Here is a 24,004-nt window from a genome sequence, read left to right on the forward strand (position 1 = left end):
CTAGATTTCTTGGATTTGAATCCAGGTTCTACCACTTATTAGCAGTATGACCTTGGGCAAATTACTTAACTTCTCTGTGTCTTAGTTTCTTCATCAGTAAAATGGGGATAAAAATAGAACTTACCTTATAGATTTGCTATGAAGATTAAATGAGTTTATACATGTAAAGATTCTGGAGTATCTAGAATGGTACAAGATTTATGGTACTCATTTTTAGCAATTTTATTTTCATTTTATTATTACATAATCTCACATAGCTAAAATACATTTTGTTATTTTACTTATAATTCTTGCACAAATCTTGAATTTGAGAGTATAGTTTCATGTATATCCAAAAGATATATTGTGTAGATCTGACTCTATTATCAATGTTTTATAGTGTTCTGCTATTATTAATAGAGCAAATATTTTATAACTGTTAAATACTGCATTACCATTGGGATTCAGTGCAGTTTTTGGCACAAAGATTATGTGGTTTGAGGCACATCCATAATGAATAGCTGTTTTTTAAAGAAGTCGTGAGGTTTCAGGTACACATAGCTGATATATTAATGTAACTGAAGTTGCTCTAATAATAAACTTAACATTTCCTTAGATCCTATATAGATTTTGATCTTCTCTCTATTCCATGTTGATTTCAGTAGAATATTGAAATACAAGGAAAGGCAAAGAAAATAGCAGTGTTGACCAAGAATATTGCTATCAGATGAGAATGTTTCAGTGATACATTCTTTCCAGTGCATTTATTTCTCTACTTATCTTGTTTTTCATAACAGGTTTATTTTATGCTTAATTATTCATCATAGGTCCAGAGTCTTTTTTATTAGTTCTTGGATTTTCTATCTGGGAAAATTTTGTGAAGCAGTATATATACTTTACAGATAATTTAAGAACATTTTCACAGTTGTCACTACACTTTTAGATTTTAATTCCAAGTCTTCAATTCAGCTAAAATGGCAGTTGTTTTAGAGACTATTTCTTTAATTATTATATGTTTTATCATGCTTCCCTTTTCAGGACCAGAGTTCTGATCAAGCAGGAAAGGAGAAAGCAAAAGGTAAAGAAAAAATATTTTTATTGTGTCTTATAGCCTTATGAGAACAGTGATCTTTTGGAGCACTTTTCCAAGGTTGATAAATTCACCTGAGTGAAACTGGAAGACCATCTTTCTTTAGTCTTCTTCCTTCTGGTAGATAGCTTAATTAGCTACCCATTTTGCTCAGGCAGAGAGTTAAGGATCATGTTGATTCTTGTTGTCATCTAGTTCCAATATATCCCAAGTCTGATCAATTCTCACTAACTGTACTGTTAGCCCCCTGATCCACATCATTATCATTTATTGCCCAGAGTACTATAATGACCTTATAACCTATTTCCTACTTTTTTTAGTGTTTTTTAAAATTTTTACATTGATTGTATTACATAGTAATGTTGAGCATGTATATGCCTTGCAACTGAGCAGTATATATCCCAGAGAAACTTCCACAAGTGCACTTTATGTACATGCTTGTTTGAATCATTGTTGTTAAGTAGCAAACAAAAAAAAAAAAAGAAAGGAGAAAGAGAGGAAGAAGAAGGACAGGGTACAGGGGAGAGAAAAGGGAGCACCCAAACATTCAGGAGCAGTAGAATGGTTAAGCAAATTGTGGCCTACCCAAGTAATGGTATAGCCATGAAATGTATCATCTGAATGTAATTAATGTAGATGAATCTCAAAAACAATGTTGAGCAAGGGAAGCAACTCACAGAAGAATACAAGCAGTGAGATTCCATTTACAAAAAGTTCCAAAACAGTAAAAATATGTTCAAAGGTAGTAAAATTTAAAGAAAAGCAAGGGAGTCATTATGATGTAAGCAGGATTTTTGTTAACTCAGTGAAATTATACCTTATTGTAAGTTTAACTTGTATTTTCTTGACTACTAATGAAGCTATCTTTTCATTCAGGTTTTCTGTTTGGGGTTTTTTTTAAACATCTTTATTGGAGTATAATTGCTTTACAATGGTGTATTAGTTTCTGTTTTATAACAAAGTGAATCAGCTATACATACACATATATCCCCATATCTCTTCCCTCTTGTGTCTCCAGGTTTTCTGTTTCATGAGGTGCTTTTCCAAGTATTTAAAATTTTTTTTCTTTGGGTTCTTTGTCTTTTTCTTATTGTGTCTTTATACATTTAGGAATTCTTTGTCAGTTATATGTGTACTCCATAGCTTTATTTTTACTTCCTTAATGATATCTTTGAAGGAAAGTTCTTACTTTTAATGTCATTGAATTTATCAAAAATTTTTTTGCTTTTTCTTTTACTCTTTTGTATTCTATTCTTCACACAGCAGTTAGTATGATTTTTTTAAAAACACAAGCCAGAATTTATCATTTCCCTGCTTAAAAGCCTCAATTACTTTTCATTGCTTTTAGAATAAATCTGATTTAAACATATCTAAAAGGACCTAAAGGTTCTGCATGCTGCCTGCTTCTCTGACCTTATGTTTTACTACTCGCCCTATTGTTCATTGTATTTCAACCACACTGAGCCTCCTTCTGCCACTCTTCTTCCCTTTCTCTGGAAAATTCTCCCTTGAGATAGTTTTATGTCTGGCTTATCAATCTTGGGTCTCAGCTAAAGTATCTTAGACTGGCTTTCTCTGATCACTACATCAAATAGCTCCCCACCCTCCAGTTACTCTCTCTTCAGTACTCGCTCTTATTCATCACTCTTTTCAAAGTCTGGTATTTTCTTATAAATTTGTTGATTCTGTTCTCTTCCCCCACCCCCTATTAACATATATTCATAAAAAAGGGGTCTTATCACTTTTATTCATTCTGTATCTCCTGTGCCTAGAATTGTGTGTAACATAGGCACTCAATAACTAAATAACCTATGAATGTCATCTGTCCCCAGACTATTTTTCAAAAAATAATCTAACTCTATTTGGATCATTCTTTTGAATATTTATAAGAAAGAAAAAGACTCATGGCCCTTTCCCAAAGTGTTGATCTCTAGTCATGTCACTTTCTTATTCCTTGAAAATTTCATACCTTCCTTTGTCTCCTCAAGCCTCTCTTCCCCAACCCTGTTCTTTATCCCTTCATGCTCATTAGATGACCGTGTCTCATATTTCAAAGGAGATAGAAGCTATCAGATGAGAATTATCTGAAATTTCTATCACCAGTTCTATAAACCATCTTATATCTTCACCCATCTTCTCTTTCCTTCCTGTAACTAAGGAAGTAGTTTCCTTTTGTCAAGGTCTCTCTATCTGTGATCTGGATTCCATTTACTTCTGCTTTCTCAGGGACCTCACTGCATCAATTACTTCACCCCTTTCTTGTATCTTCAGCTATTCTGGGTCAACTGGAGGTTTTGCATCGATATCATACATACTCAATTCTCTCCTGTTGAAACAAGTAAAAGCTCTCTCTGGATCCTTTCCCTTTTCTGCTATGCCCCTTCCCACTTACCTCCCGTTCACTTCTCAGTACACTCCACTATACAGCTCTTGCTAATGCTGAAATTGAACTTCATGTTGTTCAATTCCAAGATATTTTTCAGTCCAACTTACTTTAATATGTCATTATCTCCTGCAGTTTACCATTACCTCCATCTTTTCTTTTTGTAGGTGTGTGAGATATAAACAAACCATTCAACACTTCATAAAGTGGACAGTCTCCATTTGGAGAACTGTACACTCCCTTTATCTCAAAACAAGCTTTTACCTTGCTTTCTTCAACACATTCTCCAGATTCTATTCCTGTCTCTCTAGCTGCTTCTTTTAAATAGCTATTATCAAGTTAAAAATTGATTATTTCCTGAGGTTTTTCTAATTATTTTCTGTTTGGCTCTACCAAATGAAACTTGATAGAAAAATTGAGCCTAACCTTGTCAGGTAAATCAATTAGTCACATACCTTTGTTCTTTCTGGGAACACAAAGATTAGAGGCTATCATGATATCTAGAGTATGAGGATCCATTCTCTTCAGCACAGTGTCCCCTGAAATAAAGACTTACTAGCTTTGTAGATAGTCGTTGTACTGTTCTTCCTTATTCCTAGAACCTTATATTTCTATCCTCTGGCTTACTCTTGACTCATCCATCTACCTTAGAAATAATTTCATAAGAAACCTTCCCTCTCCTCCTCTGCCTGACCTCCCACCACCTACCCATAGGTTGACTACCCTTTTGGGGTAGATCCTATAACCTCCTATCACATGGTATTGTAATTATTTGTGTCAGTGTCTCTCTCACCATAGTCTTATTCATCACAAAGTATACTGCCTTAAGAAATAGCATCTTAATTCTAAGATATCATCAATTGTAAGATCCATAGTCAGTTTTTTCAAGGGAAAAAAATATTTACATCCTGAAGGTACTGTCATTTCATTGCTGAACCATAGTGTGATCTTTTCTAAGACATTTAAGTCCAATTTGGGATTGCAAATCACTGAAACAAATTATAAACAGATATATTATATATATATATATATTATATAAACAGACATGTTTATCTATGGTTAATTTTGCATAACAACTTTGTTGCTTGAGAACTGGTACGTTTCTTACAATTCTTACAAGTTTTTTACAATCTTAAGTCTAAGTCTACAGTATAAATGTCTATTATAATTAATGATATTCTGAAAGGTTAATGTGAAAGAGCTTTAATTTCTTGGAAAAGCAATTCTTCCTCTTTAGTTTTTTTGCCATCTTGGACCTTCCTCATTTTTGATATCTCACATTTATAATCACATTTATGGCAGTGTATTATGAATTATTAATGGAAGAGAAGATGTTTTCACAATTTGTTATAGTGTTAGTACATAGTAGTTGCTCAATAAATAAGTTTTAAACAAATAAATGCCTTTGAACTTGGTAAATTAAGGGTATAATCTGAAAGAAAAGAATGAAGATAAGGAAGAATAATTAAGTTCAAACAACCAAGAAGAGAATAAATGCTGGATGATAAAAGATATTATGCACAAGTCTAGTTTAAAAAAAATTGTAGTCATGGAGGTATAACAAAGGGAATTAAATTGGCTTTGGCTGCAGATTATTTCTCACATAGCTGCTTTTTTTTCCCCCCCTCTTCTCATCTCAGTTGACTTTTAATGGCACCCAGCTGAGAATATCTTTAAGGATTTTTATATCTATAGAATAGCACACTTTGTAGAAAAACAAATTTGTAGCCTGTCAGATTTGTTTTATCAGATTTTTAAAAACTTTCTACATTCAGATAATTTTTGATACCTGTGAATGTCTTTATAAAGTTCTGTCTTAAAAGTATTACATTTAACAAAAGAAAGATTATAAGAGGCTGTGAAATTTAGACTCTTTAGGCAAACTGCAAGTTATCATGATTGATTTTAATTTGTAAACATATAAAGCGTGTCACAAAAATATAAAAATATCAAGTCAAGGGCTTCCCTGGTGGCGCAGTGGTTGAGAGTCCGCCTGCCGATGCAGGGAACACGGGTTCGTGCCCTGGTCTGGGAAGATCCTACATGCCACGGAGCGGCTGGGCCCATGAGCCATGGCCACTGAGCCTGCAAGTCTGGAGCCTGTGCTCCGCAACGGGACAGGCCACAACAGTGAGAGGCCCGCATACTGCAAAAAAAAAAAAAAAAATCAAGTCAATTATTTGATTGTATTATTGCTTTTTATTATTTATGATTCTGCCTGAAACCATATAGTTGCTGCAATAACTTTTTATTTATAATTACTTTAGGAATATTTTGAAAAGAAAAGGTTAAAATCAAAAATGGAATTACTGGGAGTTTCATCCCCTGTCAAAAATTCTGCTGTCAGTTTAGACCTCCTTAACCTGTATATGGTAAATCAGATATCTTGCCAGAAGGAAACACCTGGTAAGTAAGTTTTTCTAATACCATTTTGTTTTGATTCTGATGTGATTATAAGACTTAGTTCTCTAATAAGTGTAATTTTAGAACTCAAAGGATGTGGAAAGTAAACTAATTTTAAAATTTGGTTGCCTGGTTAAATAAGATTTGTTAATTTTTGCTTAAAATCTGTTGTTTAATCCATTTACTTTTATTTTTAGGTTAAGTGTTATATAAAATTAATTTTATAAGGTATGGTTAGACGTATTACAGTGCAGCTGTTTCAGTTATTACATTATTCTGTCTAGGCAGATAGTTATCAAAGTTTAGCTAAAGAGAAGGAAATAAATGTATTTACTATCTTATACTATTTAGAGAATTTGTTTGAAAGGAAGAGCTGAAAGGATTTTTGTCAGTTTCCTATCTCACAATCTGAATAATTTCGTAGGCATTCCTGGGGTATTAACTATGGTAGTCTAATACTTCAAAATAAAATTCCTTTTGGCATGCACTTTGATTCTTTAAGTAAATAAAAAGTTTAATCAGAGTATTTTTTTTCTCTAAAGGGAACTTGTGTCTGATATTTAATTTTTAAAATAAATGCTAAAATGAGAGCTTAAAGAAGTAAGAGAGTTCATAAATGATGGATAGAAATTGATCATACTGTTCTTAGTATCCCTTCTTTTCCTTTCTCTGCCATTTTTGTTTCTCCCTCCACAGATGGCAGTTTACACAAGTAAAAAACTTTTACTGTAGTAAAAGTAAATATGTTATTCATGGACTTTGGGAATAAAAGCTTTTGTTGTAAATCTGTCTGTTGAATTTACCTTTTATTTTCTTCACTTGTATAATACAGTGTTATCAACTATAGTCACCACATTTTACACTAGATCTTCAGACCTTAATCATCATACAGCTCAAAGTTTGTGCTCTTTTACCAGCCTCTCCCTATTTCCCCTACTCTCCAATCCCCAGCCCCTGGAAACCACTTTTCTACTCTGTGTTTCTATGAGTTTGACATTTTTTTTTTAAGACTCTACATGTAAGTGATTGTACATTTTTTTTTTAAGATTCTACAGTGCACAAGGGTTCCCTTTTCTCCACATTCTTGTCAACACTTGTTATCTCTTCTCTTTTTGATAATAGTCCTTCTGACAGGTATGAGAAGATGTCTTATTGTGGTTTTGATTTGCATTTCCCTGATGATTAGTGATGTTGAGCACCTGTTGGCCATTTGTATGTCTTTGGAAAAATGTCTATTCAGGTCCTCTGCCCATTTTTAAATTAGATTGTTTATTTTTTTGCTAATGACTTATGTGAGTTCTTTATATATGGTGGATATTAATCCCTTATTAGATACATGATTTGCAAATATTTTCTCCCATTCCATAGGTTGCCTTTTCATTTTGTTGATGGTTTCTTTTGCTGTGCAGTAGCTTTTTAGTTTAATGTAGTCTCACTTGTTTATATTTGCTTTAGTTGCCTTTGTTTTGCTGTCAAATCCAAAAAATCATTGCCAAGATGGATGTCAAGGAGCTTAAACTCTATGTTTTCTTCTAGGAGTTTTATGGTTTCGAGTCTTATAATTTTTACTTTTTTTTTTTTTTTTGGCCACGCTATGTGGCATGCGGGATCTTAGTTCCCAGACCAGGGATCAAACCCTTGCCCCCTGCACTGGGAGTGTGGAGTCTTAACCACTGGAATGCCAAGGAAGTCCCTAGGGTCTTATAATTAAGGCTTTAATCCATTTTGAGTTGATTTTTGTGTATGGTGTAAGATAAGGTTCCAGTTTTGTTCTCTTGCATGTGCTGTCTGATGATGAATTTATCTTTATGTATTTTCTTTCTCCCTTACTTTCTTTTCACTTATGCATTCAACATATGTTTACTGAATACCTACCATAAGTATTGTGTTGAATGCTGGGAACAGAATAGGAAGTGACAAGGTCGGGACATGATACCCCAAAATATGGCACCTTGGCATTTTGAATATTTTAAGCTGAAGGAATTTGAGAAGCAGCATGTGCAGGAAGGATTCTCATGTGAGAGGTACCCTATACCTGGAGGAAAGGAACATCTTTATCTCCAAGACAGAGGGGCACTGAGAGGAATCTAAATGAACGGGACTGCTGTTTCCCCCAGTTTACTACACTTTGCTCATACCCTTTTTTTGTCCTATCACATTCTTTATGACTTTCCATTGTTTGTCAAACCTAGCATTAAAATGCTCAGGTTTAAACACTTCTTTGGGTCTTCATTTTCTTTTTGAAGTTTTCTATGTAAAACCTATATTAAGTAAATTTGAATGTTTTCCTCTTGTTAATCCCTGTTTTGTTACAGGGGCCCCAGCTGGGAGTTTAGAAAGGTAGAGGATAGAGATATTTCTACTCTCCTACAAAAGCAAGACGTTATTAGTGAGGACTCATGGCTGCAAACAACAGACATTTAAAAATATATACTTATGTAATGTTGTGATATGAATGTTTGTGCCCCCCCCCCCAAACTCATATGTTGAAATCTTAATCCCTAATGTTCAAGAGGGACATTTAGGAAGTGGTAATGTCATGAGGGTGGAGCCCTCATGGATAGCATTGTATCCTTATTAAAGAGACCCCAGAGAGCTCTCTTTCCCTTTCTACCATCTGAAGGCACAGTGAGAAGATGACTGTGAACAGGAAGCAGGCCCTCACCAGACACCACATCTGCCAGCGCCTTGATCTTGGACTTCGCAGCCTCCAGACTGAGAACTAAATTTCTGTTGTTTATAATCCACCCAGACTATGGTATTCTGTTACAGCAGCCTTGAAGGGACCAAGGCACTTAACTAAAAGGAAGGGCTGTGGTGCAGCCGGGCCTCAGAGACTGCTTGGATCAGGGACTTGAATACAGCCAAGATTCTTTCTCACTTCAGATATTAGCTTCATTCTCTCAGACTGTCTTCGTCATTGAGGCTTAAAACATTACCTTAGGGGCTTCCCTGGTGGTGCAGTGGTTGAGAGTCCACCTGCTGATGCAGGGGACACAGGTTCGTGCCCCGGTCTGGGAGGATCCCACATGCCGCAGAGCGGCTGGGCCCGTGAGCCATGGCTGCTGAGCCTGTGCGTCCGGAGCCTGTGCTCCGCAACGGGAGAGGCCACAGCAGTGAGAGGCCCGCGTACTGCAAAAACAAACAAACAAAAAAACACATTACCTTAAAAAATTAATATTGCTCATCTCTCCTAGTTTTGCTACCAGGGAAATACTGAGATCTGTTTCTCTGGTTCTGAACTTTAAAAAGTTCCACTGGAGAGATGTTGCCTTGCCCTACTGGTGCCAGGGCCCAGCACTGGAACAATTACTTATTTTTTTAACTTTTTATTTTATACTGGAGTATAGCTGATTAACAATGTTGTGACAGTTTCAGGTGCACAGCAAAGCGATTCAAACCTACATATATATGTATTCATTCTCCCCCAGGCTCCCGTCCCATCCACGCTGCCATGGAACAATTACTTATAACCAGAGGGAACAATTATTAATTCTTCTTGGGTCAGATGGGTACCCATTATTTTTTCCAGAAAGGCAGGGTTTTATAACATAGAAAGTCTCCACTAGAACTACATAGTTGGTGCATGTGTAAAAGCATTTCACAGAAGAGTTGTCAAAAGTACTGAACAGACAAAATAGAGACTTCTTCTATAAAGAGAGACAAGGATTCTGCTCTATAAAGTTTAAAAATCTAGTGAGGGAAATAGAGTTAATCAAGTACTGCAAACTATGGTAAGTGCTGTAATAGAGAACTTATATAGCTTTATGGGAATGTATCAGACAACATCTGATATAGTCTGGGCGTCAGGGAAGTCTTGGAGGAAGTAAAAAGTAGAAGTGAGTAGAGCCCCTTTCACGAGGAATATATAAGATAATGAAGAAAAAGAGATAGATTTGACTTACTGTGATAGTATTGTAATGACTTCTAGCATATATATCTATAGAATATAGGTGGTTTTCAGTAAATTTCTAAAATGTACATTTATTTTATAAACATAGTATATCAAACAACGCTTTTAAAAGATTTTATTATTCTTATAGATTTTTATAAATTGTAATTGTAATTTTTTTCATTATAGAAACTGTGAGAAAACCAATCCACGTGAATATGAATAGAGACATAAAAATGCCCCTAAGAAAGCATGATATAGAGCTTCCAATGTCGCCTCCCTGTGTACCATCTAACCTCTGCATTGATGATGTAGAAAACAAGTAGGTTTTAGCTAAGTTGTATATTATTAGGTATTTAAAATGGGTCATTATTAACACTCATTTATTCATTGGAAAATGTACAAAGGATTTATCCTTCTAAGCTTCAGTTTTTATTTGTTCGGCTGTTATAATATTATTAAACTATTAAGACCTTTATCAAATGACCAAATGTCCACACTAAGTTTTTGTACACAGTTTCACTTTCTTTATCATAAAAATGTCTCTCTTGTAATAATATAATTTTTAGAAAACTCAGTAATATTATAACCCTGGAATGAAGAGAGTTACTTAGAGTTCCATATGTTTTCAAGTATTTGTGTAGAACAGTATGAATTTTAAATAGATATAAAAAGATGGTCAATTTTATTGCCAGCTATATTTTTAACCTTAAAATTTTATTTTCGTTAGTATATACTATCAAAGACTAAGCAGCAAGGAAGAATTTGATCCAGTTCAGGTGAGTTTTTTTTTTTTTTTTTGACAATTGTGACATGCCACCAAATGATATAAATTTTTCAAATACTGGAGAAAATTATAGTCCTTAAAATTATTCTTTTAAAAGTTTTTAATGTAAGGAACCTATACATTAAAATATTTTAACTGATTGCTTATGAGAAACAATTTGGAGTTCTGGTAAAGTAGACTAGGCCTACATGTGCATAACATTTGATTCTGCTTGTTACTGACAAACTGCAAAGGATAATTCATTAGGAGATTCCTACTTTGGGTTCATGTGATCATTGAGTAATTCATCTCTTCAAACATAGTGATCAGATTATTTTATTTTACATCAAATTGTGATTTTCAATATTCACATTGTTTCTAAGATTATTTTTTAAAGTATTGCAAATGATTATTTTTTAGCAAATAATTTTTAATTTAAACATTTTTATTTTTTTATATTGAAATATAGTTGATTTGCATGTCATGTTAGTTTCAGGTGTACAACACAGTGACTCAGTTATATATATATATGTATGTATGTGTGTGTGTATATATATATATATATATATATATATATATATATATATATATATTCTCTTTCAGATTCTTTTCCCTTATAGGTTATTACAAAATATTGAGTGTATTTTTCTGTGCTATACAGTAGGACTTGTTGATTATCCATTCTGTATATACTAGTGTGTATACATTAATTCCAACTTCTTAGTTTATTCCCCCCTCCCTTTCCACTTTGGTAACTGTAAGTTTGTTTTCTATGTCTGTGGGTCTATTTCTGTTTTGTAGATAAGTTCATTTGTATCTTTTTTTTTTATTCCACATATAAGCTATATCATATGATATTTGTCTCTCTCTGTCTGACTTCACTTAGTCTGGTAGTCTCTAGGTCTGTCCATGTTGCTGCAAAAGACATTATTTCATTCTTTTTTATGGATGAGTAATATTCCATTGTAACTATAAACCACATCTTCTTTATCCATTTATCTATTTGTAGACATTTAGGTTTGCTTCCACATCTCAGCTATTGTAAATAGTGCTGCAAAGAACATTTGGGTGTATGTATCTTTTCGGATTATGGTTTTCCCCAGATATATGCCCAGGAGTAGGATTGCAGGATCATATGGTAGCTCTATTTTTAGTTTTTAAGGAACCTTCATACTGTTCTCCAAAGTGGCTGTATCAGTTTACATTCCAACCAACAGTGTGTAGGAGGGTTCCCTTTTCTCCACACCCTCTCCAGCATTTATTGTTTGTAGACTTTTTAAGGGCCATTCTGACCGGTGTTGGGGTGATGCCTCATTGTAGTTTTGATTTTCATTTCTCAAATAATTAGCAATGTTGAGCATCATTTCATGTGTCTTTTGTCTACCTGTATGTCTTCTTTGGAGAAATGTCTATTTAGATCTACTACCCAGTTTTTGATAGGTTATTTGTTTTTTTGCTGTTGAGCTGTATGAGCTGTTTGTATATTTTGGAAATTAATCCCTTATCAGTCTCATCACTTGCAAATATTTTCTCCCATTCTGTAGGTTGTCTTTTGATTTTTTTATGGTTTGCTTTGCTGCAAAAGCGTTTAAGTTTAATTAGATCCCATTTGTTTATTTTTGTTTTTATTTCCATTATTCCAAGAGATGGATCCAAAAAGATATCGCTGTGATTTATGTCAAAGAGTGTTCTGCCTATGTTTTCCTCTAGGAGTTTTATAGTATCCATTCTTACATTTAGGTCTTTAATCCATTTTGAGTTTATTTTTTACATTGTATTAGAGAATGTTGTAATTTCATTCTTTTACATGTAGCTGTCCAGGTTCCCCAGCACCACTTACTGAAGAAACTGTCTTTTCTCCATTGTATATTCTTGCCTCCTTTATCATAGATTAATTAGCCATAGGTGCCTGGGCTTTCTGTCCTGTTCCATTGATCTATATGTCTGTTTTTGTACCAGTACCATATGTTTTGAATACTGTAGCTTTGTAGTCTGAAGTCAGGGAGACTGATTACTCCAGCTCTGTTTTTCTTTCTCAAGATTGCTTTGGCTATTTGGAGTCTTTTGTGTTTCCATACAAATTTTTTAAAATTTTGTTCTAATTCTGTGAAAAATTCCATTGGTAATTTGGTAGGGCTGGCATTGAATCTGTAGATTGCCTTGGACAGTGCAGTCATTTTAACAACATTAATTCTTCCAATCCAGGAACACAGTGTATCTTTCCAACTGTTTGTGTCACCTTCAGTTTCTTTCATCAGTGTCTTATAGTTTTCAGAGTACAGGTCTTTTGCCTTCTTAGGTAGGTTTATTCCTAGATATTTTAATCTTTGTGATGCAATGGTACATGGGATTGTTTCCTTAATTTCTCTTTCTGATCTTTCATTGTTAGCATATAGAAATGGAACAGATTTCTATATATTAATTTTGTATCCTGCAACTTTACCGAATTCACTGATGAGCTCTAGTAGTTTTTGGGTAGCATCTTTAGGATTTTCTATGTATAGTATCATGTCATGTGCAGTGACAGTTTTACTTTCTGTTTTCCAGTCTGGATTCCTTTTATTTCTTTTTCTTCTCTGATTGCCATGGCTAGGACTTCTAAAACTGTGTTGAATAAATATCATATGATATAGTTTATGTTTGGAACTTTTAAAAAAAGACAGAAACTGTGTCCACAAGAGTGGACATTCTTGTCTTGTTCCTGATCTTAGAGGAAATGCTTTCAGCTTTTCACTGTTGAGTATGATGTTATCTGTGGGTTTGTCATATATGGCCATTATTATGTTGAGGTATGTTTCTTCTATGACCACTTTCTGGAGAGTTTTTATCATCAAGGGATGTTGAATTTTATCAAAAGCTTTTTCTGTATTTATTGAGATGATCATATGGTTTTTATTCTTCAGTTTGTTAATGTGGTGTATCATGCTGATTAATTTGTGGATATTGAAAAATCCTTGCATCCCTGGTATAAATCCCGCTTGATCATGGTGTATGATCCTTTTAATGTATTGTTGGTTTCGATTTGCCAATATTTTGTTGAGGATTTTTGTATCTAAGTTCATCAGTGATATTGGCCTGTAATTTTCTTTTTTGAAGGTATCTTTGTCTGGTTTCTGTATCAGGGTGATGGTGGCCTCATAGAATGAGTTCGAAGTGTTCCTTTCTCTGCAATTTTTTGGAATAGTTTCGGAAGGGTAGATGTTAACTCTTCTCTAAATATTTGGCTGAATTCTCCTGTTAAGTCATCTGGTCCTGGACTTTTGTTTGTTGGGAGTTTTTAAATCACAGATTCAATTTCAGTACTTATGATTGGTCTGTCATATTTTCTATTTCTTCTTGGTTCAGTCTTGGAAGATTGTACCTGTCTAAGAATTTGTACATTCCTTCTAGGTTGTCCATTTTCTTGGCATATAGTCGTTTGTAGCAGTCTCTTATGGTCCTTTGTATTTCTGTGGTGTTGGTTGTAACTTCTTTTTCATTGCTAATTTTATTGCTTTGGGTGCCCTCCCCTTTTTCTTTATGAGTCTGGCTAAAGGTTTATCAATTTCGTTTATCTTTTCAAAGGACCAGCTTTTAATTTCATTGATCTTTTCTATTGTTTTCTTGGTCTCTATCCCATTTATTTCTGCTCTGATCTTTATGATTTTTTTCCCTTCTACTAACTTTGGGTTTTGTTTGTTCTTCTCTCTGTAGTTGCTTCAGGTGTAAGGTTAGGTTGTTTGAGGTTTTTCTTGTTTCCTGAGGTAAACTTGTATCACTATAAACTTCCCTCTTAGAACTACTTTTAGCAAATAAAATTTTAATCAATTAGAAAATGCACAGATTGTGATTAAAGCTTGAAATATTAAGGTCTAAAGCTATATTATTCATTACCCTTTCTTTCCTTTGAATTGCTAAAGTTATACTAGAGAAAGATAACAACAGTGACACTAAAATCTCTTGGAAATTTTTTCACCTGTAATGTGGGTTAATGAAACTCAGGTTTCCCATCTTTAGGAGATGGCATGTAGGAGAATGGGGCTTGAGGATGGAGGGGACCAAGTGTGATAAAGGCAAATGAAAAGGAGCTCTTAAGTATAATCTTAGTTGATAACCTCTCTTGTCCATTACTGATGGGCTTGCCTTTCCTTGGGACTTTTTCTGCAACCCATGATCTTTTTGCACTTCTATTTTCACTTTCATCTTCTCTGGTTTTCACATTTTGGCAAACCAAATTATTGTATCTTCTTTCATATAGTCATCACAAGTCATGGACTCATATAGAATGTTTGAACCTCAATTCAACAGAACAGAAAACTGCAGTTTCACTCCACCATCTTTTTCAGCTGAATTATCTTCCAATAGAAATATTACAAAACTAAATTTCATTCCCAGAATAGCACCTAGTCTTCAGAAAGTTGCATATGAAGAGAAGCAGAATGAACAGATATCTTTGGATCACGAGTTCTTAGCATTTTGATATTATTATATTTTTATGATATATTCCTTTCTCTTTTTATAGATTTAAAAATATTAGTTGCGAATTGCTATAGTTATAGCTAAAATAAGATATAAATTAAGTGTAATTGTTCCTCAAAGGTCAAAAACTTAATTCTCTGCACTGTAGAAGATTATGAATCCAAAAACTGGAGTGTTCTTTAAAAATCTTTGAAAAAAATCATTTTTTATAAAATTGATAGTGAAATTGAAAATCGTTCAGTGTGTTATATAGTAGTATGATTGTAATCACAGTAAATATCTAGTTGGTGATGTAATGGTGGCCCGGTAGACATGTTATGGAAAGGCTCTTGTGAATAGCAGTACATAATCTCAGTGATATCATAGTAGCCTGTTAAAGTATGAGTTGTGATGGCTTGATTCTTTTTATGATTTGTCAGATAACAACGTTATATGCACTTCAATTATAATTATACAAATATATTTATATAGAGATGTGTAGTGCTAAAATATTGTTCAATCATTGTGTACTCTAAAGTAAAAATATGAAAATGTCCAAAATTTAAAATTCTGAAATATATCTGCCATAGAACATACCAAGAAATGATTTTTAATTAAATTTATATAGAGTTTAAAAATAAAATTATTAAAGATTACTAATGTATAATGATAGGAAAATGGTTGTATAAACACTGTCTTATTAATAGGAATATTTAGTTTGAATTTCTCCCATTTTTAGCATGCAGTAGTTTTATGCCATATTTATGTAGTTATTATTTTTAAATTAATTTATAATTATAAATTTATAAATTATAGTTATATATCATGCTATATTATAGTTATATATAATATATAACATGATTCAATTTTATTAAAGTATGTTTTGTTTTTCAGAAGAGATAAAATGAAGTATTATGTTTCAGTGATATGTGTTAGCCTTATTAATTTGAGCACCCAATAATTTTTGAAAGATGCAGTGAAAAACATCCAAGTACCCATTCAGTTTGTATTTTATAAGACTAAAACTTGCATCCTAGATCAGTTTATAGGCTAGAGAATGAAATGCTCTGTAATCTCCTACTTATAGACTGCAGGTTAGTGATTATCTCCAGAGGGGTAAATAATGTTATTCTTAACATGACAGAAGAGAAAAAGAGAGTTTAATGTCTCTGTCCAAGGCATATTGTCACATTGTGACCTTTTAATGAAGTATTTAATAGTTCATTTGGAGGGATTTCAAGAAAAGTGAGAAGAATTAAAATGAAATTATATGATAAAAAAGAAATTGAGTTGAAAAAACATTTTAGAAAAAAAAGTGTTCTGGGGCTCACTTCTCACTTCCCTAGAAAAGTAGTATTTGAGCCCATATATAATATTCCCTTCTCTTTTGATTTGTTTGTTTGTTTCTCACTTCAAGGGATGCACCTTTGTCTCTGCACCTCTGTCACTGTCTCTCTGAGGCTGAGATGTGAGATGTATTATCAGACTTTATTTTCAGCTCTCCCTGACTTCAGACCTTTTTTTTTTAAGACTTTCAGTATCTCTTCTTGTCTCCCCCTCTTTTTTTCCTATTTCTGTCACTGATTGTCTTTGGACTTGTCATTTCTATGTTTGATGACTTGTAGATAAATATATACTACAGATATAAACTATTGTTGCTGGATAGATTAGTGCTGGGCCAATATAATATATTTATATGGTACTTTCCACATTAATAAATGGATTATCTCAACTGCTTTTCACAATAGTCTTCCAACACTTTCTCCATTTTGTATTCAAATATTTGATATTTGGAAATATTAAAGTAGCAGTATAAAATTACTCAGTAAATGGAAAAACTGAGATAAGTATAGCTGTTTTCTTGGGAGAGATAATGTATTTTTTGTCAGAGAAATTTAACTTTTATTTACTCAAGATCCTGGTGTACTGGGTATTTTTTTAATTTTTTTTTTAATCTCTGAGAAAATGTTTAGCTGACCATAGTATCAACCCTGTTATTTCAATAATTACTCAAATACTGATATTGCTTTCATTGTTATAACAGTATTTATTTTGTTTTCAATTAGGACACAATTACTTTATTTTAGACTAAAATAATACATTTTTGTATATATATGTTCACTTAAATGGCATTTGTGATAAATAATTTAACTTGTATATATGTACATTTACCACTTTGGCAGGCTCTTCCTTTCTTTTTGCAGCTCAGTAGTGTTAATTATTCTAATTCCTTGGTTTCTAAATTAAATGAAAGTCAAGATACTTTCAGTCCATCATATGAAACAGCACAATTTGGACCATTAGTTGAAAGATTAAACAGGTAAGCAAAGATGTTGAACGTAATAAAGAACCTGTAGCATTCTTTCCTTGAATTATTAATTTGACTTTTAATAGATACAAATATCTTTTGTTAGAAATGTAAGCAGACCTAAATATTACTTCTAGAAAAAAAACACTATCAGTAAAATGTAGCATTTCACTAAAACACTTATAAGTAATTATTTTCTAATGTGCACATTTACCTTTCATTTATTTATTTTAAAACATATTTGGAACCAAGGTGTTTTGTACCTGTTTTATAATCTCCATGGCTTACTTGCTTCTTTTGCTGTGTCGTATCATATTAATTTCTTTTTCATATTTATGATAGTTGATCAGTGTCTTATTTTTATTTTCTAGATGTCTGTATATAAACCCTAGTTATTTGTTTTAAATCCATTGAACTTGTCAAACCAGTTTGAATTACTCTTGGTAATTGTGGTGAGAAACCTTGACTCTGTAATCCTACCCATCTTCTTCATGGTAGTAAAAGGCAACACTATTCACTCAGCTGCTTAAGCCAAAATAAAAGTTGTCCTCGATTCCTTCCTTTTCTTCATCTTCCAATATACATTTCACCAACAAAGTATTGTCATTTCTGTATTCTGATAAACTTTAAAATTATTTACTTACATTTTCATCTCAAAGGGTTCCATCCCAGTCTAAGCAACCACTGCTTCTTGCCTGGAGAATTGTAATAGCCACAAAACAGTTCTTTTTGTTTTCTCTTTGTCCTGAGATAATTTTTTTTTACAACTTTATTAATGTATAAGCAACGTACAACAAAGTGAACTTATCTGAAATGTGCACTTCAATAAGTTTTGACCTGTGTTAAAAATAATGAACTTATTTATCATCTCCAGTAGTTTCTTGGGCACCTTTGTAATCGCTTCTTCTGGTCACTTCACATCCCTTACTCCCATCCCAAGACAACTGCTGATCTGCTTTCTGTCACTATTGATTAGTCTTTAAGTGGCATCATACAATATGTTCTCCCTTTTTTTTGTTTAGCTTTTTTCACTCAGCATAATTATTTTGAGATTCATCTATATTGTTTATTGTATATATCAATGTCTGTTTCTTTTTATTGCTGAGTAGTATTCCATTGTATGGACATAGCACAATTTATTCATCTGTTGATGGACATTTGGATGTTTTTCTCCCAGTTTTGGCTATTCCAAATAAAGCTACTATGAACATTGATACTGAAATCTTCGTTTGGACATATGCTTTCATTTATTTTGGGTAAATATTTACAAGTGGAATAGCTGGGTCATATGGTAGGTGTATGTTTAACTTTTCAAGAAACTGACAAACTGTTCTCCCAAGTGATTTGTGTCATTTTTATATTCCCATGAGCAATGTGTGAGAGTTCCATTTGCAACACATACTTGACAACACTTGGTACAATCAGTTTTTTTAAATTTACACCATTCTAGTCAACATGTAATGGTGTCTCATTGGGGTTTTAATTTTGCATTTCCCTAATGACTAATGATGTTAGCATCTTTTCATGTGCTTCCTAGCCATTTATGTATCTTTGGTGAAATGCTTACCCTTTTCGTTTTCTTAATGGTGTCTTTTTGACACCAAACTTTTTTACAAAGGTTTTAATTTTGATGAAATCACACTTATTAATTTTTTAATTTATGAATCATGCATATGGTGTCAAAGTTAACAAATCTTTGCCTAAGACAAGGCCAGGAAGATTGTCTCTTATGTTTTCTTCTGTCTTGTAGTTTTCAATCTAATATTTTTTATTTTATTTTATCTTTAAATTTATTTTATTTATTTATTTTTAGCTGTTTTGGGTCTTCATTGCTGTGTGCAAGCTTTCTCTAGTTGCGGCGAGCGGGGGCTACTCTTTGTTGAGGTGCACAGGCTTCTCATTGCGGTGGCTATTCTTGTTGTGGAGCACAGGCTCTAGGCACACAGGCCTCAGTAGCTGTGGCACATGGGTTCAGTAGTTGTGGCTTGTGAGCTCTAGAGCACAGGCTCAGTAGTTGTGGCGCATGGGCTTAGTTGCTCCGTGGCATATGGGGATCTTCCTGGACCAGGGCTTGAATCCATGTCCCCTGCATTGGCAGGCGGATTCTTAACAACTGCGCCACCAGGTAAGCCCTCAATCTTTTTTTTTTTTTTTTTTTGCGGTATGCAGGCCTCTCCCGTTGCGGAGCACAGGCTCCGGACGCACAGGCTCAGCGGCCATGGCTCACGGGCCCAGCCACTCCATGGCATGTGGAATCCTCCCGGACCGGGACATGAACCCGCGTCCCCTGCATCGGCAGGCAGACTCTCAACCAGTGTGCCACCAGGGAAGCCCCTCAATCTAATATTTTTGAGTTAATTTTTATGTATGGTGTGAGGTAAGGATTTAATTTCACCATTTGCATTTGTGGAAAGAGAAGAATAACTTCTCCCCACTGAGTGCTTTGAGACTTTTGTTGAAAATTAATTGACCAAAAATATGTTTTGTTTTCCCTGTAATCTCAATTCTGTTTTATTTATCAATCATGTCTATCTTTGTTTGTCACACTGTATACTAAAGCTTTAGTATAAGTTTTGAAATTGGGACTTGTATTAGTCCTCCAATTTGTTCTTCTTTTTCAAAAGTGTTTTAGGTTGTCTTAGCCCTTTGCATTTTCATATAAGTTTTAGGATCACCCGGTCAGTTTCTGGGGAAAAAAAAACTTTAATTGGATTTTTATAGGGATTGTGTTGAATCTATAGATCAATTTGGGAGAAATTTTAACATTTTAACAATCAAATTTAACAATTTTAACAAAGTGATTCTTCCAATCCATGAGCATGAAATGTTTCTCCTAATCGATTTTTCTGTATGTCATAGGAGCTTTATTCTTAATAGCCCCAAACTTCAACTAACCCAGAAGTCCATTAAGAATAGAATATTATATAATATTCATGTAATGGAATAGTACATGGAAAAGAAAAAGAATGGACTGCTAATGTATGTAATAGCAAGCAAGAACATGAATAAATCTCAACACAAAAAGAGAACCATTGTATAATTCAATTTAAATGAAGCTCAAAGACAGGCTAAAATAATGTATAGCAACAGTAATCAGAATGGTGGTTACTTTTGAGAGGTATGGACTTGGAGGGACATGAGAGAGCCTTCCAGTGTGTTTGAAGTGTGATTTTCTTTCTCTCCAGCTTTAATGACATAACTGACAAATAAAAATTATATATATTTAAAGTGTTCACTGTGATGATTTAATATACATACACATTTTGAAATGATTACCACAATCAAGCTAATTAACACATCCATCACCTCACATAGTTACCATTATTGTATGTGTGGTAAGACCACTTAAGATCTACTCTTAACAAATTTCCAGTGTAAATATAGTATTAAGAACTATAGTCACCATGCTGTACACTAGATCCCCAGAACTTATTCATCTTATAACTAGAAATTTGTACCCTTTGACCAATATTTCCCATTTCTCCCACTTCCCAGCCCCTGGCAACCACCATTCTACTCTCTGCATTTTTGAGTGTGGCTTTTTAGATTCTACATATAAGTAAGATATACAGTATTTATCTTTCTGTGTCTGACTTTTCACTTAGCAAAATATCCTCCATGTTCTTTCATGTTGTCACAAATAGAAGGATTTTCTTTTTTTTTTTTTTTTTGCGGTACGCGGGCCTCTCACTGTTGTGGCCTCTCCTGTTGCGGAGCACAGGCTCCGGACGCACAGGCTCCGCGGCCATGGCTCACGGGCCCAGCTGCTCCATGGCATATGGGATCTTCCCGGACCAGGGCACAAACCTGTGTCCCCTGCATCAGCAGGTGGACTCTCCACCACTGTGCCACCAGGGAGGCCCAGGATTTTCTTTTTATGGCTGAATAATACTCTATTTTATTTAATCTTCTTTAATTTTTCTCAGTAATGTACAGTAGTTTTCAATGTATAAGCCTCATGGTTATATTGTTAAATTTATTCCTACATATTTAATTCATTTTATGTTGTTGTGATGGGAATTATTTTCTTTTTTTTAAGTTTTATTGAAGTATAGTTGATTTATACTGTGTTAATTTCTGCTGTACAGCAAAGTGACTCAGTTATACACACACATACATATATATGTGTATATATATACACACATATATATATATTCTTTTCCATTATGTTTTATCACAGGATATTGAATATAGTTCCCTGTTCTGTACAGTAGGACCTTGTTGTTTATCCATCCTATATATAATAGTTTGCATCTACTAATCCCAAACTCCCAATCCTTCCCTCCCCCCCAGCAGCCCCTTGGCAACCACAAGTCTGTTCTCTATGTCTGTGAGTCTGTTTCTGTTTCATAGATATGTTCATTTGTGTCATATTTTAGATTCCACATATAAGTGATATCATATGGTATGTCTCTCTCTTTCTGATTTACTTCACTTAGTGTGATAATCTCTAGGTCCATCCATGTTGTTGCAAGTGGCATTATTTTATTCTTTTTTATGGCTGACTGATATTCCATTACATATATATCTTAATCCATTCATCCATCAGTGGACATTTAGGTTGTTTCCATGTCTTGGCTATTGTAAGTAGTGCTGCTATGAATATAGGAGTGCAGGTATCTTTTTGAATTATATTTTTTTCTGGGTATATGCCAGGAAGTGGGATTGCTAGATCATATGGCAACTCTATTTTTAGGTTTTTTGAGGAACCTCCGTACTGTTTTCCAGAGTGGCTGTACCAAATTACATTCCTACCAATAGCGTAGGAGGGTTCCCTTTTATCCACAACCTCACCAGCATTTATTTGTAGCCTTTTTAATGATGGCCATTCTGAATGGTGTGAGGTTATACTTCATTGTAGTTTTCATTTGCATTTCACTAAGAATTAGCAATGTTGAGCATATTTTCGTGTGCCTATTGGCCATATGTATGTCTTCTTTGGAGAATTGTCTATTTAGGTCTTCTGCCCATTTTTTGATTGGGTTATTTTTTTGTTGTTACTGAATTGTAGGAGCTGCTTGTATATTTTGGAAATTAAGCCCTTGTCAGTTGTATTATTTGCAAATATTTTCTCCTAATCCATAGTTTGTCTTTTCATTTTGCTATGGTTTCCTTTGCTGTGCAAAAGCTTACAAGTTTGATAAGATCCCATTTGTTTATTTTTGCTTTTATTTCTATTGCCTTGGGAGACTGACCTAAGAAAACACTGGTACAATTTATGTCAGAGAATGTTATAACTATGTTCTCTGCTAGGAGTTTTATGGTGTCTTGTCTTATATTTAAGTCTTTAAACCATTTTTGAGTTTATTTTTGTGTATGGTGTGAGGGTGTGTTCTAACTTCATTTATTTACATGTGGCTGTCCAAATTTCCCAATACTACTTGCTGAAGAGACTGTCTTTTATTGTGTATTCTTGCCTCCTTTGTCAAAGATTAATTGTCCATAAGCGTGTGGGTTTATTTCTGGGCTCTCTATTCTGTTCCATTGATCCATATGTCTGTTTTTGTGCCAATACCACACTGTTTTGATTACTGTAGCTTTGTAGTATTGTCTGAAGTCTGGGAGGGTCATGTCTCCTGCTCTGTTCTTTTTCCTCAGGATTGTTTTGGCAATTCTGGGTCTCCCATGGTTCCATATAAATTTTAGGATTATTTGTTCTAGTTCTGTGAGAAATGTCATGGGTAATTTGATAGAGATCACCTTAAATCTGTAGATTGCTTTGAGTAGTGTGGCCATTTTAACAGTATTAATTCTTCCATTCCAAGAACATGGGATATCTTTCCATTTCTTTGCATTATTTTTAAGATTTCCTTTATTAGTGTTTTGTAGTTCTCAGCATATGTCTTTCACCTCCTTGGTGAGGTTGATTCCTAAGTTTTGTGTGTTTTTTATGTGATTTTAAAAGGTATTGATTTTTTTACATTCCCTTTCTGATATTTCATTGTTAGTATAAAGAAATTCAACTGATTTCTGTGTGTTAATCTTGTATCCTGCTACCTTGCTGAATTTATCAATTCTAGTAGTTTTTGTATGGAGTCTTTAGGGTTTTCTATATATAATATCATGTCATCTGCATATAATGACAATTTTACCTCTTCCCTACCATGTGAATACCTTTTATTTCTTTTTCTTTTCTGATTGCTGTGGCTAGACTTCCAATACTATGTTGAAGAGAAGTGATGAGCGTGGGCATCCTTGTCTTGTTCCACATTTTAGCGGGAAGGCTTTCAGCTTTTCACCATTGAGTATTATATTGGCTGTGGGTTTGTCATAAAAAGCTTTTATTATGTTGAGATATGTTCCCTCTATACCCACTTTTGTAAGGGTTTTTATCATTAATGGATGTTGAATTTTATCAGATGCTTTTTCTGAATCTATTGAGATGATCATGTGGTTTTTATCTTTTCTTTGGTTGATGTGGTGTATCACATTGATTAATTTGCATATGTTGAACCATCCTTGTGACCCTGAGATGAATCCAACTAGGTCATGGTGTATGATCTTTTTTATGTGTTGGATTTGGTTTGCTAATATTCTGTTGAAAATTTTTGCATCTATAGTCATCAAAGATATTGGCCTGTAATTTTCTTTTTACTAAAAAACGAATGGATCAATGATGAAATCAAGGAAGAAATTTTAAAATGCCTTGAGGCAAATGACAATGCAAACACAACCAAACAAAATCTATGGGATGCAGAGTAAAAGCAGTTCTTAAAGGAAACTTCATAGCAGTACAGGTCTTCTTT

At 33.8% G+C, this 24,004-nt stretch overlaps 1 protein-coding gene across 1 annotated transcript in view; it reads left to right on the forward strand.

Annotated features, from left to right (window-relative positions):
- The first annotated feature begins 1,024 nt into the window (after positions 1-1,024).
- The window catches only part of REDIC1 (regulator of DNA class I crossover intermediates 1), a 72,852-nt gene continuing 49,872 nt past the window's right edge, over positions 1,025-24,004 (forward strand). Inside the window, 6 exon segments of the mRNA XM_060026165.1 lie at positions 1,025-1,057; positions 5,720-5,858; positions 9,937-10,069; positions 10,478-10,526; positions 14,751-14,956; positions 17,160-17,270. Coding sequence (XP_059882148.1) covers positions 5,753-5,858; positions 9,937-10,069; positions 10,478-10,526; positions 14,751-14,956; positions 17,160-17,270 — 605 coding nt within the window. The 5' untranslated portion in view covers positions 1,025-1,057; positions 5,720-5,752.

This window comes from Delphinus delphis, chromosome 11 (genome assembly GCF_949987515.2).
Source record: "Delphinus delphis chromosome 11, mDelDel1.2, whole genome shotgun sequence".
Taxonomy (NCBI): Eukaryota; Metazoa; Chordata; class Mammalia; order Artiodactyla; family Delphinidae; genus Delphinus; species Delphinus delphis.